The 21,569-nt window shown below is 39.4% G+C and overlaps 1 protein-coding gene across 1 annotated transcript in view; it reads left to right on the forward strand.

Moving 5' to 3' along the window:
• The first annotated feature begins 1,223 nt into the window (after nt 1-1,223).
• Nucleotides 1,224-21,569, forward strand: part of TMEM38B (transmembrane protein 38B) — a 48,632-nt gene continuing 28,286 nt past the window's right edge. The window contains exons 1-2 of the mRNA XM_049895436.1: nt 1,224-1,385; nt 10,016-10,172. Coding sequence (XP_049751393.1) covers nt 1,274-1,385; nt 10,016-10,172 — 269 coding nt within the window. The 5' untranslated portion in view covers nt 1,224-1,273. The remainder of the gene's footprint in view (nt 1,386-10,015; nt 10,173-21,569) is intronic.

Consider the following 21,569-nt stretch of genomic DNA (forward strand, 5'->3'; position numbering starts at 1 on the left):
AAAGCCAGCCAACCAACCAACCAACCAACCAACCAACCAACCAACCAACCAACCAACCAACCAACCAACCAACCAACCAACCAACCAACCAACCAACCAACCACCCACCCACCCACCCACCCACCAACCAAACAGCTTAGCATAATGGTTAAGAAAATTTGATTCTGGCTCTGATAATGCTGAGCATAATGTAGTGGGTCAGGAACTTAAAACTCTGGAGCCAAACCACCTAGTTTATATCGTGGTTCTACTACTTTCCAGCCAGGTTGCCTTGGACAAGTTACTTCACCTCACTGTGCGTCAGCTTGCTCATCTATAAAATGGGGATAATAATAGTACGTACCTCACAGGGGATTAAATGAACTAACCTTCGTAAAGTATTAAGAACAGTGCTTGGCACTATAAAGCCAAAACCAAACCCACTGCTGTCGAGTCGATTCCGACTCATAGCGACCTAGCACTATACTAAGTGCTATATTAGTATTTACTTGCTCTTTTTTTTTTTTGTAAAAAGGGATTTCCCTGCTCAAAAGCCTTCAATTGCACCGCGTTAGCTCCAATATAAAGACTTGGAGTCTTAGCCATTCAAGGACATAACTTTTTTTCCAACCTCATTTCTCACTTTCTTGCTAAAACATCTCCTTCCATCTCTGCACATTCGGGTCTCACTTAGCTCTTAAAGCTCAATTTACATGTCTTTTTACTTCCCTGAAATAATCTCTAAACTGCTCTAGGACGTCATCTATACTTCTTAGTACAAATTACTTGTGTGTGTGCGCGCGCGCGCGCGTGTGCTTGTCTCTTTTTTGAGGGCACGATATTATTGTGTTCTTTTCCTTTTATCTCCGGTAAGTCACAGTGTGACTTGCACATTACGGTTACTCAATAAACGTAAGGTGAATGACATCAATTTGCAGAAATAAATCTGACTCTAAACGTCTCTCCTCCAGGGTTGTTTTACTCATCTGCCCATTTCCCCCGAGTCTGGCACAGCGCCTAGCCCGGAGAAAACGCTGGATCCTCATTAGGAGAGCTAAGGCCTGCCGCTGTGGGAACGCCGGGAACCTTGTCACCCCGCCTACCTGCCAACAGTCTCCGAGCCTGGGGCCCCGGGACACGCGCCCCCCGCCTCCTCTCCGCGCGCCGGTCCGGGTGCCAGGGCGCACGCGCGGACTTCGAGGCTGCGCGGGAGCGCGCGCGGCCGCGGCTTCCCCCTCCCCCATCCCTCGCCGCGCACGCCGGGAACCGGCCGCTGCCGCGGTCGGTCGTAGCCATGGAGTCTCCGTGGGATGAGCTGACTCTTGCCTTCTCCCGCACGTCGATGTTCCCCTTTTTTGACATCGCCCACTATCTGGTGTCCCTCATGGCGATGAAGCGTCAGCCGGGTGAGTGCGGGGCGCCACGGACCGGCCTCTTCAGCGTTCCCATCACGGCGAGGACGGCCTGAGCAGGGGCGGGCGAGCGAGCGGTGGCTGCCCAAGACAGTTCCGATAGTCGAGTTGGAAGAGAGCCGAGAGTCCACTCGTCTGACCCCTCGAGGACAGATGGGGAAACAGAGGCTGGGAAGGGAGGAGGCCCCGCCACTGGTCGAAGGACTCCCCCGGGCAGGGAAGCCGCTGCCGCATTTCTGATCCACCGCAGTGCCGGTGTCCGCCTAGGATTTGTGCAGCCCCCTGAGTTGTATAAAGTATTGAAAGGCAGCAGAGAATAAAGCTCCCAGAGACAGCAAGTCCCTGATTTAGTCACTTGGAGTAATGAATAGTTACGGACTGCTGACTATCCAGTTAGGAAAGAAGTATGAACTAACAAAAAGGCACAAGTTGACACACACATATCCCCTTAAGGCCGTGTTCTGTCGCCCTGCTTCGCATGTTAGAGTGATTGTTGAAAAGCGAATGGGTTCCAATTTCCAGTCATTGGAGTGAGGTTATACGAGTAAGTCATTTGGCATGCAGTTTCACTACCTGTAGAATGGGGATATGTAGTCTCAGCACAGTATTATGAGTTCTTTTAACTGTGTGGTCGCAAAGAAGTATTTGTATCTTTTTGTATTTTACATTCAGGATATATTTAAAGAAAAAAAAAAACTTGGTGTTGTCAAATTGATTCGGACTCACAGCGACCACATAGGACAGAGTAGAACTGTCCCGTAGAGTTTCCAAGGAGCACCTGATGGATTCGAACTGCCGACCTTTTGGTTAGCAGCGGTAGACACTTTGGAGTGTGTGGCAGTGCAGACAGTTAATGCGCTCAGAGGTGCCTTGGGAGAATGGCCTCAGGATAGGAAAAATTCATCACTGAAAATTCTGTGGGGCACAGGTCTACTCTGACACACACGAGGTTGCCGTGAGTTGGAATCAACTCAGTAACTGGTTTTATGCTGCTTTTGTGGCTATTCTGCCTGCCTCTTAGTTTTATTTTTCTTTGAGGCCAGGCATCTCTTCTACTTGCTGTGTGTCATGGTGCCTTATTCTACAGAGAATTAATGAGTGAGGGCTTGAGGATGTTGCTGCACCTCTTTTTATCAATAACTGGCTTTTTCTCAACAACTGGTTTTTTCTCTTTTATTCCGTATTCAATATTTGATGTGTTTTTGTGTAGACTAAGTGAGAGGTTCTCCAAGTGTGGTGCAGGGATCCCTGAAGTTCCCTCACGTTCTGAGTTATAAACTATTTTCCTAATAAAAAAAAACAAACAAACCCATTGCCGTCGAGTCGATTCCAACTCACAGGGACTCTATAGGACAGAGTAGAGCTGCCCCAGAGAGTTTCCAAGGAGCACCTGGTGGATTTGAACTGCCAACCTTTTGGTTAGCAGCCATGGCTCTTAACCACTACACCACCGGCGTTTTCCTAATAGATTTTATTTGCCCTTTTTACTTATAGGAGCCCTGGTGGTGCAGTGGCTAACCAAAAGGTTGACAGTTCAAACCCACCGCCAGCCTCTCCGCAGGAGAAAGATGGGACAGCCTGCTTCCATAAACATTTATAGTCTTGGAAATCCTGTGGGCAGTTCTACTCTGTCCTATATGGTCTGTATGAGTTGGAATCGACTCAATGGCGGTGGGTTTGGTTTACTTTTGGTCTCCCTCTTACTCTCTCACAAGTGTACAGTGGAGTTTTCCAGAGGCTGCATGATGTGTGATACTGTGACACATTGACTGCAGAAGCAGCTATTAAAACCAAAAAAGAGTAGAACTGTCCGATACGGTTTCCAAGGAGCACCTGGTGGATTTGAACTGCCAGCCTTTTGGTTAGCAGCCATAGCTCTTAACCACTACACCACCAGGTTTTCCGTAGGGCTTCTGTGAATTGGAATTCGACTTGATGGCAGTTTGGTTTTACATTAACTTTACCCAAAGAATGTGTTCCTGAGAAATAATCTCTTAAAAAACAAAACAAAACAAAACAGGGACTTTAAGGGTCTTTGATTATTACTCCAGTTAACAGGTTGGGTGAAGTGATGAGTTAACTCTGGGGGGGGGTCGGCCAGGCCAGAAAGACCCTCTATATAATGCCTCCTGATCACTTCGCGATATCTTCTCACCTCAGGGGAAAGGGCTGGAGTTTGTGTTACATCACGAGACCGCCAGTAAAAGCTCTGAATACAGAAGCTCCATGGGCTTCCAGGTTGGTGAAGGACACTGATGTGGGGGGGGTAATTGCCCCTTGGGACATCAGATCTTCACATTGGGAACCCTCTCAGACCTCACCCCGTGTGTCTTTACACTGATACTGATTTGTACCCTTTATTATAAAGCTGTAACTATAAGCATAGCACTTTCCGTGAGCTCTGTGAGTTGTTGCAGTGAATTATTGAACCCAAAGGAGTAGCGGAAGTCAGCAGATGAAAAGCTAGGGAGCCTGGGGGAGGCGCCAAGCTGGGGGCTGGCATCCTGAAAGGGTAGAGGGAACCCCTGAATTTGTAGTCAGCAGGTCAGAAGTGAGGGAGCCTAGAGAGTGCCTCTGAGCTTGAGGCTGGCATCCTGAAGGGGTCGTGAGAAAACCCTGTATTTGTAGCCAGCACATCAGAAGCGAAGGGAGTCCCTGGGACTCTGAAACTTTTCAGCTGGCATCTGCAGTCCTGGACTAGCTTGGCAGTCGAAGGTGTCCTTTTAACTTTAAGATCTGACCTAGCTCCAGGTGGTGACAATCAGAGGAAGAAGTGTTGCATGGGCAGCTGGTGTCGGAACTGAACACAGAAGTAGAAAGGGGCGATTTGTAATATCTTCATAGCTGGTGTTGGGAAAAAGTGGATATTTGATATTTATACATCCAGATATAGTTTACAAACAGTATATTTACCCTTTTTAATGTAAAGTTCTGAGTTTTGATAAACATACATAGACATGTCACGACCACCACATCCAAGCTATAGAATAGTTTTATCACCCGCCCAAAAGTCTCTTGTGTCCTTTGTAATCAGCCCTATTAGTTGACAGTTTTATACCTGCCTATTTCTTTTTTATACCTGTCTGTTTCTTTGGAAACCCTGGTGGCGTAGTGGTTAAGTGCTAGGGCTGCTAACCAAAGGGTCGGCTGTTTGAATCTACCAGGCGCTCCTTGGAAACTCTATGGGGCAGTTCTGCTCTGTCCTGTAGGGTTGCTATGAGTCAGAATCGACTTGATGGCACTGGGTTTATTTCTTAATATTAAAAATTTTCTGTTAAAATAACTGGTGTATTTTTTGCCTCCTGGTTGGACTCTGGTATAGAAATGTAGGAGTGGGGTTTGACTTCCCAAACTATCTACAGTACTTACTGCTTCTTGCTCATCAAATTCAATATAACTGACGTTTAATTAAAAAATTAAAAAAAATTATTTTGATGTTGAGAATATACGTAGCGAAACATACCAATTAAACAGTTTCTACGTGTACTATTTAGTGACATTCTTCGAGTTGTGTAACCATTCTCACCCTCCTTTTGTGGCTTGTTCCTCCCCCATTAACAAATTCACTGTCCACTAAGGTTCCTATCTAATCTTCTGAGTTGCTGTTGTCAATTTGATCCATTATAGATATTTCTTAAAAGAGTATGGTGCTCAAGGCAGACCTTTTTTACTAGTTAAGCTGAACTGTTGTTTGGTTTTTAAGCAGACTTCAGGGGATTTTTAAAAATTTTATTGTGCTTTAGGTGAAATTTTAACAGCACAAATTAGTTTCTTATTCAAAAATTTATACATATATTGTTTTGTGACCTTGGTTGCAATCACTGGAATGTGTCAGCACTTTCCCCTTCCACCCTGGGTTCCTGTGTCCATTTGGCCAGTTTTTCTGTCCCTTGCTGCCTTCTCGTCCTTGCTTTTGGGCAGGCGTTGCCCGTTTGATCTATATACTTGACTGAACTAAGGAGTACATTCCTCACATGTGGTGGTGTTTGTTCTGTAAAAAAAAAAAAAAAAAGGCCTATCTAATCTTTGGTTGAAAGGTGGACTTCGGGAGTGGCTTTAGTTCTGCGTTAGCAGGGGGTCGGGGGCCATAGTCTCAGGGATTCTTCCTGTCTGTCAGACCAGTAAGTCTGGTCTTTTTTGTGTATTTGAATTCTGTTCTACATTTTTCTCCCACTCTGTCCGGGACCTTCTATTGTGACCCCTCTTTTTTTTTCAGTTTTAAGAAGATACATCTATACCAGGGCAAGAGGAAAAGTATAACAGTTTGCAATTTTAAAATACCTGACATCTGGAGTTGAGGCTTCAAGAAGGGTAGAACATTCCCATGCCTCTTTTTGGGGGTTATATCAACCACTAGTGGAAACCCTGGTGGCATAGTGGTTAAGTGCTACGGCTGCTAACCAAAGGGTCAGCAGTTCGAATCCACTAGGTGCTCCTTGGAAACTCTATGGGGCAGTTTTACTCTGTCCTGTAGGGTCGCTATGAGTCGGAATCGACTCAACGGCACTGGGTTTGGTTTGGTTTGGTATCAACCACTAGCAAGTTAAATGTTAACTGTTTTGAAAATAGCTACAGTGCAACTAGTTCTTAAAAATGGGGACACGGTAGAACGAAAATAGATCGACTATAGTCATGTGTGTAGTACATTAAAAAATATTATTCCAAGTTTTGTTACAACCAAATTAATAAAACTATTTTAAAGATAATTTAATGATTCAATTTGGCCTTAGTTGTGGGATTATTTTGTCGATGTGATTTTAAGTGAATTTATGGTGAGTAGAGTATAATTTTTGTTTTATTTTTTAGCTTTCATTCCATAACGAAAGTACTTTGATATTAAAGTCCACCTTAAGTGTCACAGAGAATTTATTTTCTCCTTTAAATGTCCGTGTGTCAAAAATAAAATAATGTATCTTAAGTAAATAACATTCTTTAGCTAAAGGAATACGTTATCTTTATTTTAAAATTGAAAAAAAAAAATTAAAGTTTTGTAGTTACTGTTTTTTTCCTATTGAAAATTTATGTACTCTAAACAGCACATAACTGTTAAGTGTTCCAGGTTAACTTTCTATATTTTTGTAGTTTAACACCACATTAAGCTAATTCTGGTACTAGTAAGTCATGGGAGAAAGATATGGCTTCTGTAAAGATCTACAGCTTTGGAAACCCTATGAGGCAGTTCTCCTCTGTCCTGTATTGTCGCTGAGTCAGAATTGACTTGATGGCAGTGTTTTTTTTTTTTTTTTTTAGTATTATGTATACAAAGGGACTTAACACGCACAGAACAGTCATAAGGTTGCCCACACTGTAAAATGTATTAAAATAGCATGGGCCCAGAGCAAAGCGTATACCAGTTGTTGTCAGGTTGACCCTGACCCATGGTGACCCCATGTGTGTCAAGAGTAGAACTGGGCTTCATAGGGTTTTTAATGGCTGATTTTTCCAAAGTAGATTGCCTATACAGGTATGTATGTAGGTAACAGTATATTTGTATTAGATACACAGTAGTGTCACATTTTACCTAAGGGCTTGGCTGTAAAGGCAGCATCACCAATATATCGTCAAAATAACTTGAAAATTCTCAGGGTTAGAGGAAGTTGCTACATTGGAGATTGAAATCCTGTCTTTTAATAAGTTTCTCATGAGTAATTTTTTTTCCAGGTTGGAGCAAGTCACCATTTCTTGAGTTACCACCAGATTCATATCATTAAACCCTAGAATCACTGTATTTGACAGGGTGTGTTTACTACAGAAAATTCACATCTGCCAACTCATATTCTCTCCTGGGCATATTTTATTATGTGGAATGGTGGACTGCACTATTTAAATTTTTAAACATGTTATTCAAGTTTTTTTTTTTTTTTTTTTTTTGCTGAGTACTTACAGGTAGTTGAATTCCTATGTTAAATCCAGGTATGATGTTACCCGTCTGAACTCACACGTTTGCAGTTTTCTTGTTTGCGTGCTTGTTTGTTTTTACATAAACGGGCATCTCCTTAAGAGGTGACAACAGTTAAGTTTGGTATGTGTTCTTAGAGACCTTATTCTACCTGCAGGTGTATGTACCTATGGAAACATTTCCCTCTTTTTCCTCTGTAAATGGTTTTTAACATACATATTGTTTATATAAATATGATTTTTCTTTGTGCTTGTTTTTCCACCCACCTGATAGGTCTTGGAATTATTCCAGGTCAGTTCATGCAAAGCTGTTATATTCTTTTGAATAGATTGTATTTCTCAGATTGGATGTGCCATAATTTGTTAAAAACTTGGTTTAATTATACAGTTAATATGTGAAAATATTATTTTAAAGAATTCAAATATAATTAAATAATACAATTAAGTAAATATAAAGCTCCCTAAGCCATTGTCCCTAATCCCAGGTTTCTCTCAAGAGATAATAGTTAACAGTTTGGTATATTGCAGACCCTATTCTGTGCATTGCACATATATGTACCTAGAGAAACGTAAAGTTTTGGAGTTTTTCCCATAAATGATCCCATACTTTAATACTGTTTTTCAGTCTCTTCCCTTATGGCTTTATTCAGGTGAACTGCTTTTCTTTCTGTTCTCAGATTGCTAAATTAAAAAAAAAAAATCGAGAATGTTGAATTTTTATCAAATGACCTTTTACTATCTGTCTAAAGGAATGATCATTTTAATTTGTTAGTATAGCGAATGATTTTAATGAATTTCTAAACATTGGACCTTTCTTGAATTCTTTGAATAGAATCTCCTTGGTCATGATTTCTTACACTTTCTAAGAATAACTGATTTCAGTTTGTTATTAATGTTTTTGTGTATTATACTCATAAGTTAGAATTACAGTGTGTGTCCTTCCTTTCTTTCTCCCCTTTTCTCATTCCTCACTCTCTTTTCTGTTTCTGAGATTGAGGCTAAATTGTCTCATGGAATGATTTAAGTTTTTCATCCTTTGCTGTACTCTAGAACAGCTATATAGCATAAGAATGAGTAATCCAAAAGTAGTAAATGTTTTCCTTTAATCTGTCTGGGTCTAGCATCTTTCTTCGTCTAGATCTTTGACTGCCTGGTAGTTTTTTCTGTAGTTATTTATATACTCAGGCTTCTACCTGTTCTGAAGGGAATTTTGCTAATTTATAGTTTCTTAGAAAATTGCCCATTTCAACTGCATCTTCATGTTTATTGGATTAAATACATGTTGTTTTCCTGTCATTAACAAATATCCCTCTAACTAAAATTATTTCCCTTTTTTTCCTTTTAATCTTGTGTGGTTTTTTTTTCTTCCCTTTTTTCCTTGCCCTGACTTGCTGAACAATAATGTGTTTTATTAGTCTTTTCAAAGCACTGCTTTAGTTTGGCTTTATTGGTTGTTTATATTGATCCCCCTTATTTTGGCTTCCATTTCATTATTTTTTGCCTCCTTTTCTCTGGGTTTATTTTTTTTTGTAACTTTTTCCTTTGATTTTCTCAGTAACAGAAGAATTGCCAGAATAGGCCAAGGATCTCCTTATACTCTTTACCCACATTCTCCAACTGTTTACATTTTGCTGCCTTTACGATACCATTTTCTGTCTCTAAATTTTTTATGTATGCATATTAATTTTCTTGAAACCACGAGTATAAATTTGAAGCATTTAGTAATTCTAATTATTTAAATGTGAATATTCTAAGAACCATAGTACAGTTACAAAATCAAGAAGTTTACCAGTGATACAATACTATTACGTAATCCACAGTTCATATTTATATTTTATTAACTATCCAAATAAGATCCTTTAGAATTCCTTCCTGCTCCAGAATTGATTTAGGACATATTTTTACATTTAGTTGTCATGTCTCTTTAATGCCATTTAATGTGGAAAGTTTCCTCAGCCTTTTCTGTTTTTCTTGACCTTGACCTTTTAAGAGTATAGGCCTTTTTTTTTTTTTAAAGTATAGGCCTTTTTTTCTTTTCAGATTAATCCTCAATTTGGGTTTGTCTGATTAGTTTAAAGTTACGCATTTTTGGTGGAGATACATAGAAGTAATGATGTGTTCTCTGTGCATCATATCAGGAGTCACCTGGTGCTTATGGTGATGTCTGCAAAGTTTCTCTTCTCTAAAATTTTTATTTTTACCTCTGTGATTAGTAGGTAATTTGCTGGGAGGTATTTTGAGATAATGTCAATATTCTGTGCCTGATCAGTGTTTCACCTCTAGGTGTATTTTGTTAACTCTGTTTCTAGCCTCTTTAGTTGAAACCTTGGTTTATTTATTTCAGCCCTTTCTATTTTCTAGTTAAGGTTATAAATTTTTCTTAATATATCACTTTGACATATTGTGTAGGAGTACTTGTATGGTTTGTGATGAAAGGAGACAGTAGGTGGGAAGATTGTTTATAATAACCTATCAGGAAATCGTCAGTGAGAGCTTGAACATAGTATCTTAAAGATGCCAAAAATCACCCATGTCTTAACAAAATGTTTCCTCTACTTGCTTTAAAGAAAGTTATGGTTCATAATGATTGTGTGGGTCACACATAAGAGCAATAGTAAGTTCTTGAAAGTTAGGAATTTAAGAAATTGATTTCTTTAGTGCCACTGGCATTTCCGGACTTTTTAAAGATACAACTATTAGACCATGCTTTTACTTTATCATTTCAGGAGCAGTGACAATGGCATGGAAGAATCCTTTTTCAAGCTGGTGTACTGCTATGCTCCACTGCTTTGGTGGAGGAATTTTATCCTGTATACTGCTTGCGGAGCCTCCATTGAGGTTTCTTGCAAACAACACTAATATATTACTGGCATCTTCAATCTGGTAAGCTGTTATTATGGTAAACTATGAAATACTTAAAAATTGTTTTGTAAGTTGTGAGTTACTAATATGGACCTTTTCTATCTTTAGAAAGTATTTTATGTTCTTGAAAAGGTAATGCATGTGCAAGGGAAACCCAACCAAACCCGTTGCCGTCAAGTAATTCTGACTCATAGCAACTCTATAGGACAGAGTAGAACTGCCCCACAGGGTTTCCAAGGAGTGCCTAGTGGATTTGAACTGCCACCCTTTTGGTTAGCAGCTGAACTCTTAACCAGTATGCCTGCAGGGTTTCCTGTGCAAGGGAAGGAACCCAAATAAAGCCAAAGGTTTTCTGTGCAAAGTATGTCTCTCTTTCACCTTCCTCCTCTTGTCTTCCTCTAGGGGCAATTATTGTTACTTTTATGTCTCTTTAGTAGAAACATTTCAAATGTGGAATGGCATCATGTATTTAACCCCAGTTTATCTCGTTAACCTAACCTGTACACATAGACATGTAACAGAATAAAAATCAAGAATGTGATCAGCTAGACAAAAAGTCTTGGTGATTATGATTCATATGTAATAATTGTTCTTGTCATACTCTTTGTTGGATTTTTCAGAGTCTCATTAGATCTTTAAGTATTTATTTAAAAAAGTTTTGTTGTACTTTAGATGAAGGTTTACAGAGCATACTAGTTTCTCATTAAGTAATTAATGCACATGGTTTTGTGACATTGGTTGCCAACCCTACAACATGTCAACACTCTCCTCTTCTCGACCTTGGGTTCTTCATTACCAGCTTTCCTGTCCCCTCCTGCCTTTTCATCCTTTTCCCTGGACTGGTGTGCCCATTTAGTCTCTTTTACTTTTATGGGCCTGTCTAATTATTGGGTGAAGGGTGAACCTCAGGAGTGACTTTATTACCGAGCTAAAAAGGTGTCCAGGGGCCATACTCTCGGGGTTTCTCTAGTCTCTGTCAGACCAGTAAGTCTGGTCTTTTTTTTTTTTTCTTGTGAGTTAGGATTTTGTTCTGCATTTTTCTTCAGCTCTGTCTGGGACCCTCTGTTGTGATCCCTGTCAGAGCAGTTGGTGGTGGTAGCCGGGCACCATCTGGTTGTGCTGAAGTCAGTCTGGTGGCTGTTGTTGTTAGGTGCCGTTGTACCACAGAACGAAACACTGCCCGGTCCTGTGCCATCCTCACAGTCGTCGTTATGCTTGAGCCCGTTGTTGGAGCCACCGTGTCAGTCCATCTTGTTGAGGGTCTTCCTCTTTTCTGGGTCTTCCTCTTTTCCGCTGACCCTGTACCTTACCAAGCATGATGTCCTTGTTTAGGGACTGATCCCTCCTGACAGCATGTCCAAAGTATGTGAGACGCAGAGTCACCATCCTTGCTTCTAAGGATCATTCTGGTTATACTTCTTCCAAGACAGACTTGTTCGTTCTTTTGGCGGTCCAAAAGATATTTCTGATATCTTCAATCTGGTAAGCTCTAATTATGGTATTTTTATGAAATATTTTAAAAATTGTTTTGTAAGTTGTGAGTGACTAAAATGGACTTTTTCTGTCTTTAGAAAATATTTTATGTTCTTGAAAAGGTAATGCATGTGCAAGGGAAACCCAACTGAACTCATTGCCGTCAAGTAATTCTGACTCATAGCAACCCTATAGGACAGAGTAGAACTGCCCCACAGGGTTTCCAAGGAGCACCTGGTGGCACAATTCAAAGGCATCAACTCTTCTTCGGTCTTCTTATTCATTGTCCAACTTTCACCTGCATAGGATGTGATTGAAAATAGCATGGCTTGGGTCAGACACACCTTAGTCTTCAAGGTGACATCTTTGCTTTTCAACACTTTAAAGAGGTCCTTTGCAGCAGGTTTGCCCAGTGCAGCACATCTTTTGAATTCTTGACTGCTGCTTCCATGGCTGTGGATTACGGGTCCAAGTAAAATGAAATCCTTACAACTTCCATCTTTTCTCTGTTTATCATGATGTGGCTTATTGGTCCAGTTTTGAGGATTTCTGTTTTCTTTATGTTGAGGTGTAATCCATACTGAAGGCTGTGGTCTTTGATCTTCATCAGTAAGTGCTTCAAGTCCTCTTCACTTTCAGCAAGCAGGGTTGTGTCATCTGCATAACGTGGGTTGTTAATGGGTCTTCCTCCAATCCTGATGCTCCGTTCTTCTTCATATAGTCCAGCTTGTCGTATTATTTGCTCAGCATACAGATTGAACAGGTACAACCCTGATTCATACCTTTCCTGACTTTAAACCGCTCAGTATCTCTTGTTCTGTCTGAACAACTGCCTCTTGGTCTATGTACAGGTTCCTCATGAGCATACTTAAGTGTTCTGGAATTCCCATTCTCCGCAATTTCATCCATAACTTGTTATGATCCACATGGTCAAATGCCTTTGCATAGTCAATAAAACACAGGTAGACATCCTTCTGGTATTCTCTGCTTCCAACCAGGATCCATCTGACATCAGTAGTGGTATCCCTGGTTCCACGTCCTCTTCGGAATCCGGCCTAATTTCTGGCAGTTCCTCAGTCAGTAGACTGCTGAAGCCGCTCGTGAATGATTTTCAGCAAAATTTTGCTTCCAGGTGGTATTGATGATATTGTTTGATAATTTCCGCATTTGATTGGATCATCTTTCTTGGCGTACTATAGATCTCTTCCAGTAGGTTGGCCAGATAGCTGTCTTCCAAATTTCTTGGTGTAGATGAGTGAGCACTTCCAGTGATGCATCCATTTGTTGAAACATCTTAATTGATATTCTGTCAATCCCGGAGGCTTGTTTTTCGCCAGTGCCTTCAGTGCAGCTTGGACATCTTCCTTCAGTACCATAGGTTCCTGATCATATGCTACCTATTTCAAGAGGTAGCAGTCTGGTGGAGGCTGTGGTAAGTGTGGTCCAGCAGTACTTTGGACAGATATTTCCCTTGTGTCCTTGGTTTTCTTCATTCTCCCTTGGTCCAGGTGGGTGAGACCAGTGCAGTATCTTATATGGCCCCTCACAAGCTTTTAAGACCCCAGATGCTACTCATCAAAGTAGAACTTTTTCTTTATGAACTGTGTTATGCCAATTGAGCTAGGTGTTCCCCAAGACCAGTAGTTTGGTCCCTCAGGGAGTTTGGGTGTGTCTGTGGAACTTCCACGACCTTGACTTATTCAAGTTGTGCTCGTTTCCCCAGTATTGTGTACTGTGTTACCCTTCGTGGAAGTTACCACTTGTCTACTGTCTATTTAGTGTTTTTTCCTCCCACCCCTTCCCTCCCTTGGAACTGTCAAAGCTTGTTTCTTTTTGTGTGTAAACCTTTTCATGATTTTTTATAGTAGTGGTCTCATACAGCATTTATCCTTGTATGATTGACTTACTGTACTTAGCCTAATGCCCTCCAGATTCATCCACGTTGTGAGATGCTTTGCAGATTCATCAGTTTTTTATCGTTGGAGCCTCGTGCAGTCTCATGAGATCTTTAAACATTAGTTTTTAATGAAGAAAAAAAACATTAGTTGGCATTGCTTTGGATTCTTCCATCAGTTATCATTAAAAAGATTGATCCATCGAATTTAAAAAAATACATAGTATCGTAATGCTTTGTTACGGCTGAAACAGGAACTGTGCTTTTGATTAAACCATATTAATTAAATACGTAACATGTTAGGAACATTCAAAGTTTATTTTTATTGTGATGTTTTTAAATGATGTAATCATAGCAGAATATCATAAGTAATAGTAACAACGGCAGAAAGTAATAGTGGGACTTGTGACTGTGCAAACTGGTAGGAGTAAAATTATAAATTTGATAGCAAATATTTATTGAGTTTTTACCATATGCCTGCTGAATTTTTATATTCGTTATCATATTTAATCACAAGAGTCCTATGAGGTAGCTCTTACTATTATTCTCATTTGACAAATGAGAAAACCGAGACATAGAGAAACTTTGCTAAAATTTTCATACCTAATAAGTGGTTTTGATAGGCTCAGTTCCAGAAGTTTGACTTTAGAGCCTTCATAGTTTATAGCTAATGTCTTTCATTAGATATTTGTTTAACTGTTTCTTATAGTGTTCAGTTGCTATGTGTTTTAAAAGAATTTTATTTCTGTAGCAATATTTTTTAAAATATAGTAAACATTTTGTAGAAATTTTTTGTGTGCGTGTATGCTGAAACTGTATAAAAAGTAGGGCTAAAAAAGTCTTGCCCTTAACGTGTGTCTAGAACCTGACAGTTTCCATTACTTCTGCTTCTATTCCTGTAGTGCTAGTGTCATGGATTGAATTATGTGCCCCCAAAAATGTGTGTATCAACTTGGTTAGGCCATGATTCCCAGTATTGTGTGGTTGTCCTCCATTTTGTGATTCTCATTTTATGTTAAGAGGATTAGTGTGGGATTGTAACACCACCTTCATTCAGGTCACCTCCCTGATCCAAGGTAAAAGGAGTTTCCCTGGGGTGTGGCAAGCACCACCTTTTATCTCTCAAGAGAGAAAAGGAAAGGGAAGCAAGGAGAGAGTTGGGGACCTCATACCACCAAGAAAGCAGCACCAGGAGCAGAGCAAGTCCTTTGGACCTGGGGTCCCTGTGCCTGAGAAATTGCTCGACCACAGGAAGATTGAGGACAAGGACCTTCTTCAAGAGCTGACAGAGAGAGAAAGCCTTCCTCTGGAGCTGACATCTTTAATTTGGACTTTTAGCCTGCTTTATCCTGAGGAAATAAATTTCTCTTTGTTAAAGCCATTCACTTGGGGTATATCTGTTACGGCACGGCAGCACTAGGTGACTAAGACAACTAGGTACCATCATTTTTTCCCTGGACAATTGCAGTAGCTTCCTAAGTGGTCTAGCTGCTTCTTCCATTATCCTCCTTGATGCCCAGTCTGTTCTCCACATAGCTCTCTTCGCTGTTGAGCTGATTTTGACTTACAGGGCCCCGTAGGACAGAGTAGAACTGCCCATCAGGTTTCTAAGGCTGTACTTTTTATGGATAGATATTCAGATTTTCTTCTTGCCCATGAATGTGATGGCATTCCTCTTCAATTTGTCATTTCTGACATAGGAGACCATATGATTGTCAGATTCAAAATGGCCAGTACCGGTCTGTTTCAGCTCACTAATACCTAGAATTTCAGTCTTCAAACATCCCATTTCATTTTTCACAACTTCCAATTTTCCTTGATTCATACTTTGTACACTCCACATTCTGATTATTCATGAATGTTTGCAGTCGTTTCTTCTCATTTTGAGTTGTGCCACATCAGTAAATGAAGAACCGAAAGCTTGACTCCATCCACATCATTAAGGTCACCTCTACTTTGAGGAGGCAGCTCTTCCCCAGTCCCATTTTAAGTGGCTTCTAACCTGAGGGGCTCATCTTCCAGGACTATATCAGACAATGTTCAAGTGCTGTCCATAAAACTTTCACTGGCCAATTTTTTTCAGAAGTAGATCTCCAGGTCCTTCTTCCTAGTCTGTCTTAGTCTGGAAGCTCCACAGGACTGGCGCAGGACTGGGCAGTGTTTTGTTCTGTTGTACTTAGGGTCACTGTGAGTCAGAACTGACTCGATGGCATCTAGCAACAACAGTCTTTACAGAAGCAAACTGATAAATCTTTCTCCTGTGGAGTAGCTAGTGGGTTTGAACTGCTGACTGGTTAGCAGCCAAGTGCTTAACCACTGTGCCACCAGGGCTTCTTTACACAGCACACAAAATGATTATTTAAAAATAGGTTAGTATATTTACCCTTATGCTCAAGGATTTTTTTTTTATTAAGCACAAAGTCGAAAATTCTTACCATGGCTTCTAAGACCCTATGAGATCTTTCCTTCTACATTCTGATGTAATATTTTTCTATTCTGCTCCTTGCTCATTCTCCTCTAACCACATTGGCTTTGCTATTTCTTGACAATGGAAATATTCTTCTACTTCAGTGATTTTATACTTGCTTCCTCTCTCTGGAGTGTTCTTTCCCCAGAAGGGTCAAATTTTCTTTTATTAGAGAGGCCTTCCTCGACTAATCTATCTAAATTTGCACCTTCTTTCTCATTACTGGAGCCCTGGTGGCTAGTGGTTAAGAGCTTGTCTGCTAACCAAAAGGTCAGCAGTTCAAATCCACAAGCCGCTCCTTGGAAACCCTGTGGGGGCAGTTCTACTCAGTCCTTTAGGGTCGCTATGATTCGGAATCTACTTGGTGGCAACGGGTTTGGTTTTTTGGTTCCTGTTACTGGAGTCTCTGGGTGGAGTAAATGGGACGTGCTTGGCTGCTAAGTGAAAGGTTGGTGGTTCAAATCCACCAAGAGGTGCTTCTAGAAAAAGGCCTTGTGATCTACTTATGGAAAGATCACAGCTGTTGAAAACCCTATGGAGTGCAGTTCTATTCTGAAACACATGGGACCGTCATGTGCTGGAATTGACCTGGTGGCAACTGGTTTGATTATCCCATGACTGTCATATCACCCTGCTTTATTTTTCACTTATCACTGCCTGACATATTTATTTATTTATTTTTGTGTTGGCCTGTTATCATGCCACTAGAATGAGAGCTCTGTCAGAGCAGGAACTTTGTTATGTTAACTGTGTGCCAAGTACTGTGTATTATACCTTAGAGTAATATTTTAAAATGGGGTGTTATACTGCGTATGGCTTACTGGGACTTTATTTTTTTCACTCAACATTGTTACTAAGATTCATCTGTGTTTTTTATGTAACTATTTACATTTCTTCTCACTGCTATGTAGTATTCCATTATATGAATACCTGTATCTTATTCTTCTGTTGATGAAGACTTGTACTGGTTCTAGTTATTTTTTTGGGAGGGAGGCATTATACAACAACAATAATAACAACCACTTATATAGAGTTTACTATATCTCAGGTACTTTTCTAGATGCTTTATGTATAGTATCTCGTTTAAACCTCACAAGACCCCTGTGAGGTAGGTACTATTTTGTTTTATTTATTTTTTTAATTGTACTTTAGATGAAGGTTTACAGAACAACTGGCTTCTCATTAAACAGTTAGTACACGTATTGTTTTATAACACTGGTTAACAACCCCACGACATGTCAACATTCTCCCTTCTTGACCTTGGGTTCCCTATCATCAGCTTTCCTGTCCCTTCCTGCCTTCTAGTTCTTGCCCCTAGGCTGGTATGCCCCCTTGGTCTTGTTTTGTTTTATGGGCCTGCCTAATCTTTGGATGAAGGGTGATATTTTGTTCTTTTTTAACGGATGGTGTAACTGAGGCACGGGGGTTACGTAATGTGCCCGAGGTGTCACAGCTGTTGAGTTGTTGGAGCCAGGATTCAAACCTATGCCATGTAGCTCTCTAGTCTGTACCTAGGCAGTGGGTTGTTTTTGCTCGGAAAGTACAAACCTGGTCTCTGTGTTCACAGACCCTTAATTTTAAAAGATGATGCTGGCTTAAAGACAATATAGTATATTTTACTGTTTTCCTTTTTAAGATTTTAATGTTAAGAGCGAATCTGTAATTTTTGCATCATTTGATTCTAATTTGAAGGATAAAGTAGTGTTTGAGATTTACTCTAAACTCCAGCAAGCTGAAGCAGAGATTCCATGAATGCACTTGTTGGAAAGAAAGGTCATCTTTGTTTAGTACGATAGCTTATAGTGTGCACATCTGGGGCTTAGCACCATCTACTGGCAAAGAGAAGCAATAACTTTGTATGTCAGTACTTTAGTGTTTGGAACATAGTGTACATAATCACAGGGTTTTTCTTTCTGAGAAGCTGTTTCTAAAAAAGGGGATATAAATATTTTACGATTCTTCTATGTAGTGATTTTTGTGTTCTAATGTGTTTTCCTTAAACTTGCTATTATCAATTATTAAGGACTGCACGTTTGTATGACTGAAACTGCACTTATATGAAGAAAAATACAAGAAAAGGTAGTTTCACAAGTTTGTTATTCTACAAATAATCTTCTTTGAATCGTACACATAAAATTGTTAATTTGTTAGAATAGTAAGAGCAGGAGCAAAGCCGTCATATTGGACTAATATGAACTCTGTTTAGTTTACTGTTCTGTTTTGACTTATTTAAGTAATATTTCTTTTGATAGAGGAGTGGAATTAGTAGCAAAATAAAAACAGAGTTCTCAGTGACTAACCTTGGGAAGCTTCTCAATGCTCAATTCTTGGTATAAATCTAAATTCTACTCTCACCTTTATTAAACTGGTTTAGCTTTCATTTGTGTCAGTGGCCTAGCATTTTGTTTTTATTGTATACCCTTGAGTTGATTCCAACTCATAGTGACCCTATAGGGCAGAATAGAACTGCCTGCATAAGTTTATCAAGGCTATAATCTTGACGAAGGCAGATTACAACATCTTTCTTCATCACAATGGCTAGTGGGTACCAACTGCTGACCTTTCAGTTGGCAGCCAAGTACTTAATCACTGCGCCACCAGGGCTCCTTTGTTCTGGACTTGCTTCTGTTATGTAACATGATTTTTTTGTTGTTTTTTCCTCATTAATCTAACCTATGTGACTTAAAAATATCTGAGAAATCAATTGTCCTCTCATTTCTTTTTTTCTTATATATCTTCTTTAGGCGCTTTACAGTTTATAGGTACCTTAGATGTAATAATTTTCGGTAATCTATATAATCATTATAATCTTTCCAGAAAGAGGGACTTGGTGATTACTTGATAAGTATTGGCTGAGTGATTCATTAAAGGAATTTTAAGAAGCAAATTTGTGTTATAGAGCAGGAATTATTGTTGATGGAGGCATTGTTCTGATACATTTACTTGGCAGTCTAATGAGCACAATAAATTATTATTCTTTTGCCCTGTGGCTTTTTAACACAAAAGGAGAACAGCTTCAAATGTTAGGTTATTGTAGGTGTACTTTAGAAATATAATTAGATAAAGACTTAGTTATTCAGAAATGACAACAGTAATTTTAGACCGTATCTCATGTCACGTAGTTGAATGTAAAAAAGTCCAAGATGGATCTTATTGTAAAATTTTTAACTCATGTTAAAGATAGGCTCGATGTAGAAAATAAAAATAGGATCATTTGTGTTCTTTTTGTTCAACTGTTTTGCCTTCGAGGATTCATTACTGCCAAAGTGAAACCAAATCCTCTTTTTTAATCTATTTTACAGTAGATACCAAAATATTTTTTTATTAAAAACACATTTTCAAATTAATGATGTGAGTGTATGTACTCTTTTTTCCCAAATACCTAACCAAGTTCATGGAAATTAGTCATATATTTAGAGACAGTAGTATATAAAGACTTGCACAATATATTTTTTAAATTTATTTTTGTTGTTGAAAATATACACAGCGGGTCATACACCAGTTCAGCAGTTTCCACATGTACAATTCAGGGACATTGATCACATTCTTCAATTTGTGCAACCATTCTCACCCTCCTTTTCTCAGTTGTTCCTCCCCCATTGACATAAACTCACTGCCCTCTTAAGTTTTCTTTCTAATCTTTTGAGTTGCTGTTGTCAGTTTGATCCCATATAGATCTTAAAAGAACACCATGCTCAAGGCAGACATTCTTTATTAATTAAGCTAAACTTTTTATTGTTTGGTTTATAGAATACTACAGGGGACATTTTTGGTTTAAGGTTTAAAAATTGTCTCAAGGCAATAGTTTAAGGGGTTCATCCAGCCTCAGTGGCTCCAGAAAGTCTGGATTCCATGAGAGTTTGAAATTATGTTCTGCGTTTTCTCTCTCTTAATCAGGATTCTTCTATAGAATCTTTGATTACAATGTTAAGTAATGGTAGCTGGCACCATCCAGTTCTTCTGGTCTCAAGGCAAAGGGGCAGTTGTTTATGGGAGATTTGCAAAATACTATATGTACATTAAAAATTTTAAAATCATACCAGTTGTTTGCAAAAAGCTTTTTCTACTCTCTGGTAATTTATTCCTTTCTCTTAAACTCTTTAATTATTAGCTGATTCTTTGATGTATTTTGTAAATTGCCTCCAGGTTGACTGCTAATAAATGATTTAATTAAGGGCTACTTTTCATCATGCTGAGTTTTTAGGTTAGGGGGTAATTAGAGGAATGGTTCCTACCATTTAAGGACAATTGTACTTTATTATGATAATTATAGCCTTTTATTTTACATTATAAGGAAGAATGTAGAAACAGCTATGCTGAGACAAGTGTTTTAATTATATAAGCCAGTAGAGTTTAGTCTGATATGGGAAGGTTAAATAAAACAAAACCACCAAAGTCAATGGATAAGATAGCATTTGAGTGGAACCTTGACTAATTGGAAGGAATTTGTAGATGGAGATGAGGAAGAAGGGGTGCTTAGGCTGAGCAAACTGTTGGATCTTGTATTTGGTCTCTGAAGCAGTATTTTGGCAAACAGATTTAATATTCCTTGAATACTTTTAGGGATTCTGACTTTATGAATCATGAATTGCAATAAGATTAACAGCTTTTTTTAAAAGCGATACAATACTACATTCATGCATTGGAAAGAAGGTATGTTCTAAAATTGTGTGCCAGAGTGTATTTTAAGAACGGAGAAAAAAAGTAGTGTGTTTCTAATAAATACTACTGTTAAACTACTTGAACAGATGTTTAGAACAAATGACGCTTAAGAAAATAATTCACTTGGGTCTTAGTCATCTAGTGCTGCTCTAACAGAAATACCACAAGTGGATGGCTTTAACAAAGAGAGATTTATTCTCTCACTGACTAGTAGGCTGCAAGTCCAAATTCAGGGCGTCAGCTCCAGGGGAAGGCTTTCTCTGTCAGCTCTGGAGGAAGGTCCTTGTCATCAGTCTTCCCTTAGTCTGGGAGCATCTCAGTGCAGGAACCTTAAGTCCAAAGGACGCTGTGCTCCCGGTGCTGCTTTCTTGGTGGTATGAGGTACCCCGTGTCCCTTTGCTCATTTCTCTCTTTTATATCTCAAAAGAGACTGGCTTAAGACAGTACCTAATCTTGTAGACCTCGTCAGTATAATTGCCACTAATCCATCTTATTACATCATAGTGATAGGATTTATGACACATAGGGAAATCACATCAGAAGATAAACTGGTAGACAATCATACGATCATACAAGGCAATCATGACCTAGCCATATTGACAGATATTTTGGGGGGACGCAATTCAATCCATGACAACTTGAAACCAACAACCCATTGCTATCAAGTCTGACTCATAGCAACCCCATAGGACAGAGTAGAACTGCCCCATACAGTTTCCAAGAAGTGGCTAGTGGATTCAAACTGCTGATGCTTTGATTAACAGCTTTAGCTCTTAACCACTGCACCAGCAGGGCTCCAATTGGGAGGGATGAATTATTCTTAAACCAGTATCACAATTTAATTGGTTATAAACTTAACCTTACTCAAGTAAATTAAAGAAGTTTCATATTCTTTCCTCATATGAAAATGTTTTTCCTTAAC

The sequence above is a fragment of the Elephas maximus genome, chromosome 9 (assembly GCF_024166365.1).
Source record: "Elephas maximus indicus isolate mEleMax1 chromosome 9, mEleMax1 primary haplotype, whole genome shotgun sequence".
Lineage (NCBI taxonomy): Eukaryota > Metazoa > Chordata > Mammalia > Proboscidea > Elephantidae > Elephas > Elephas maximus.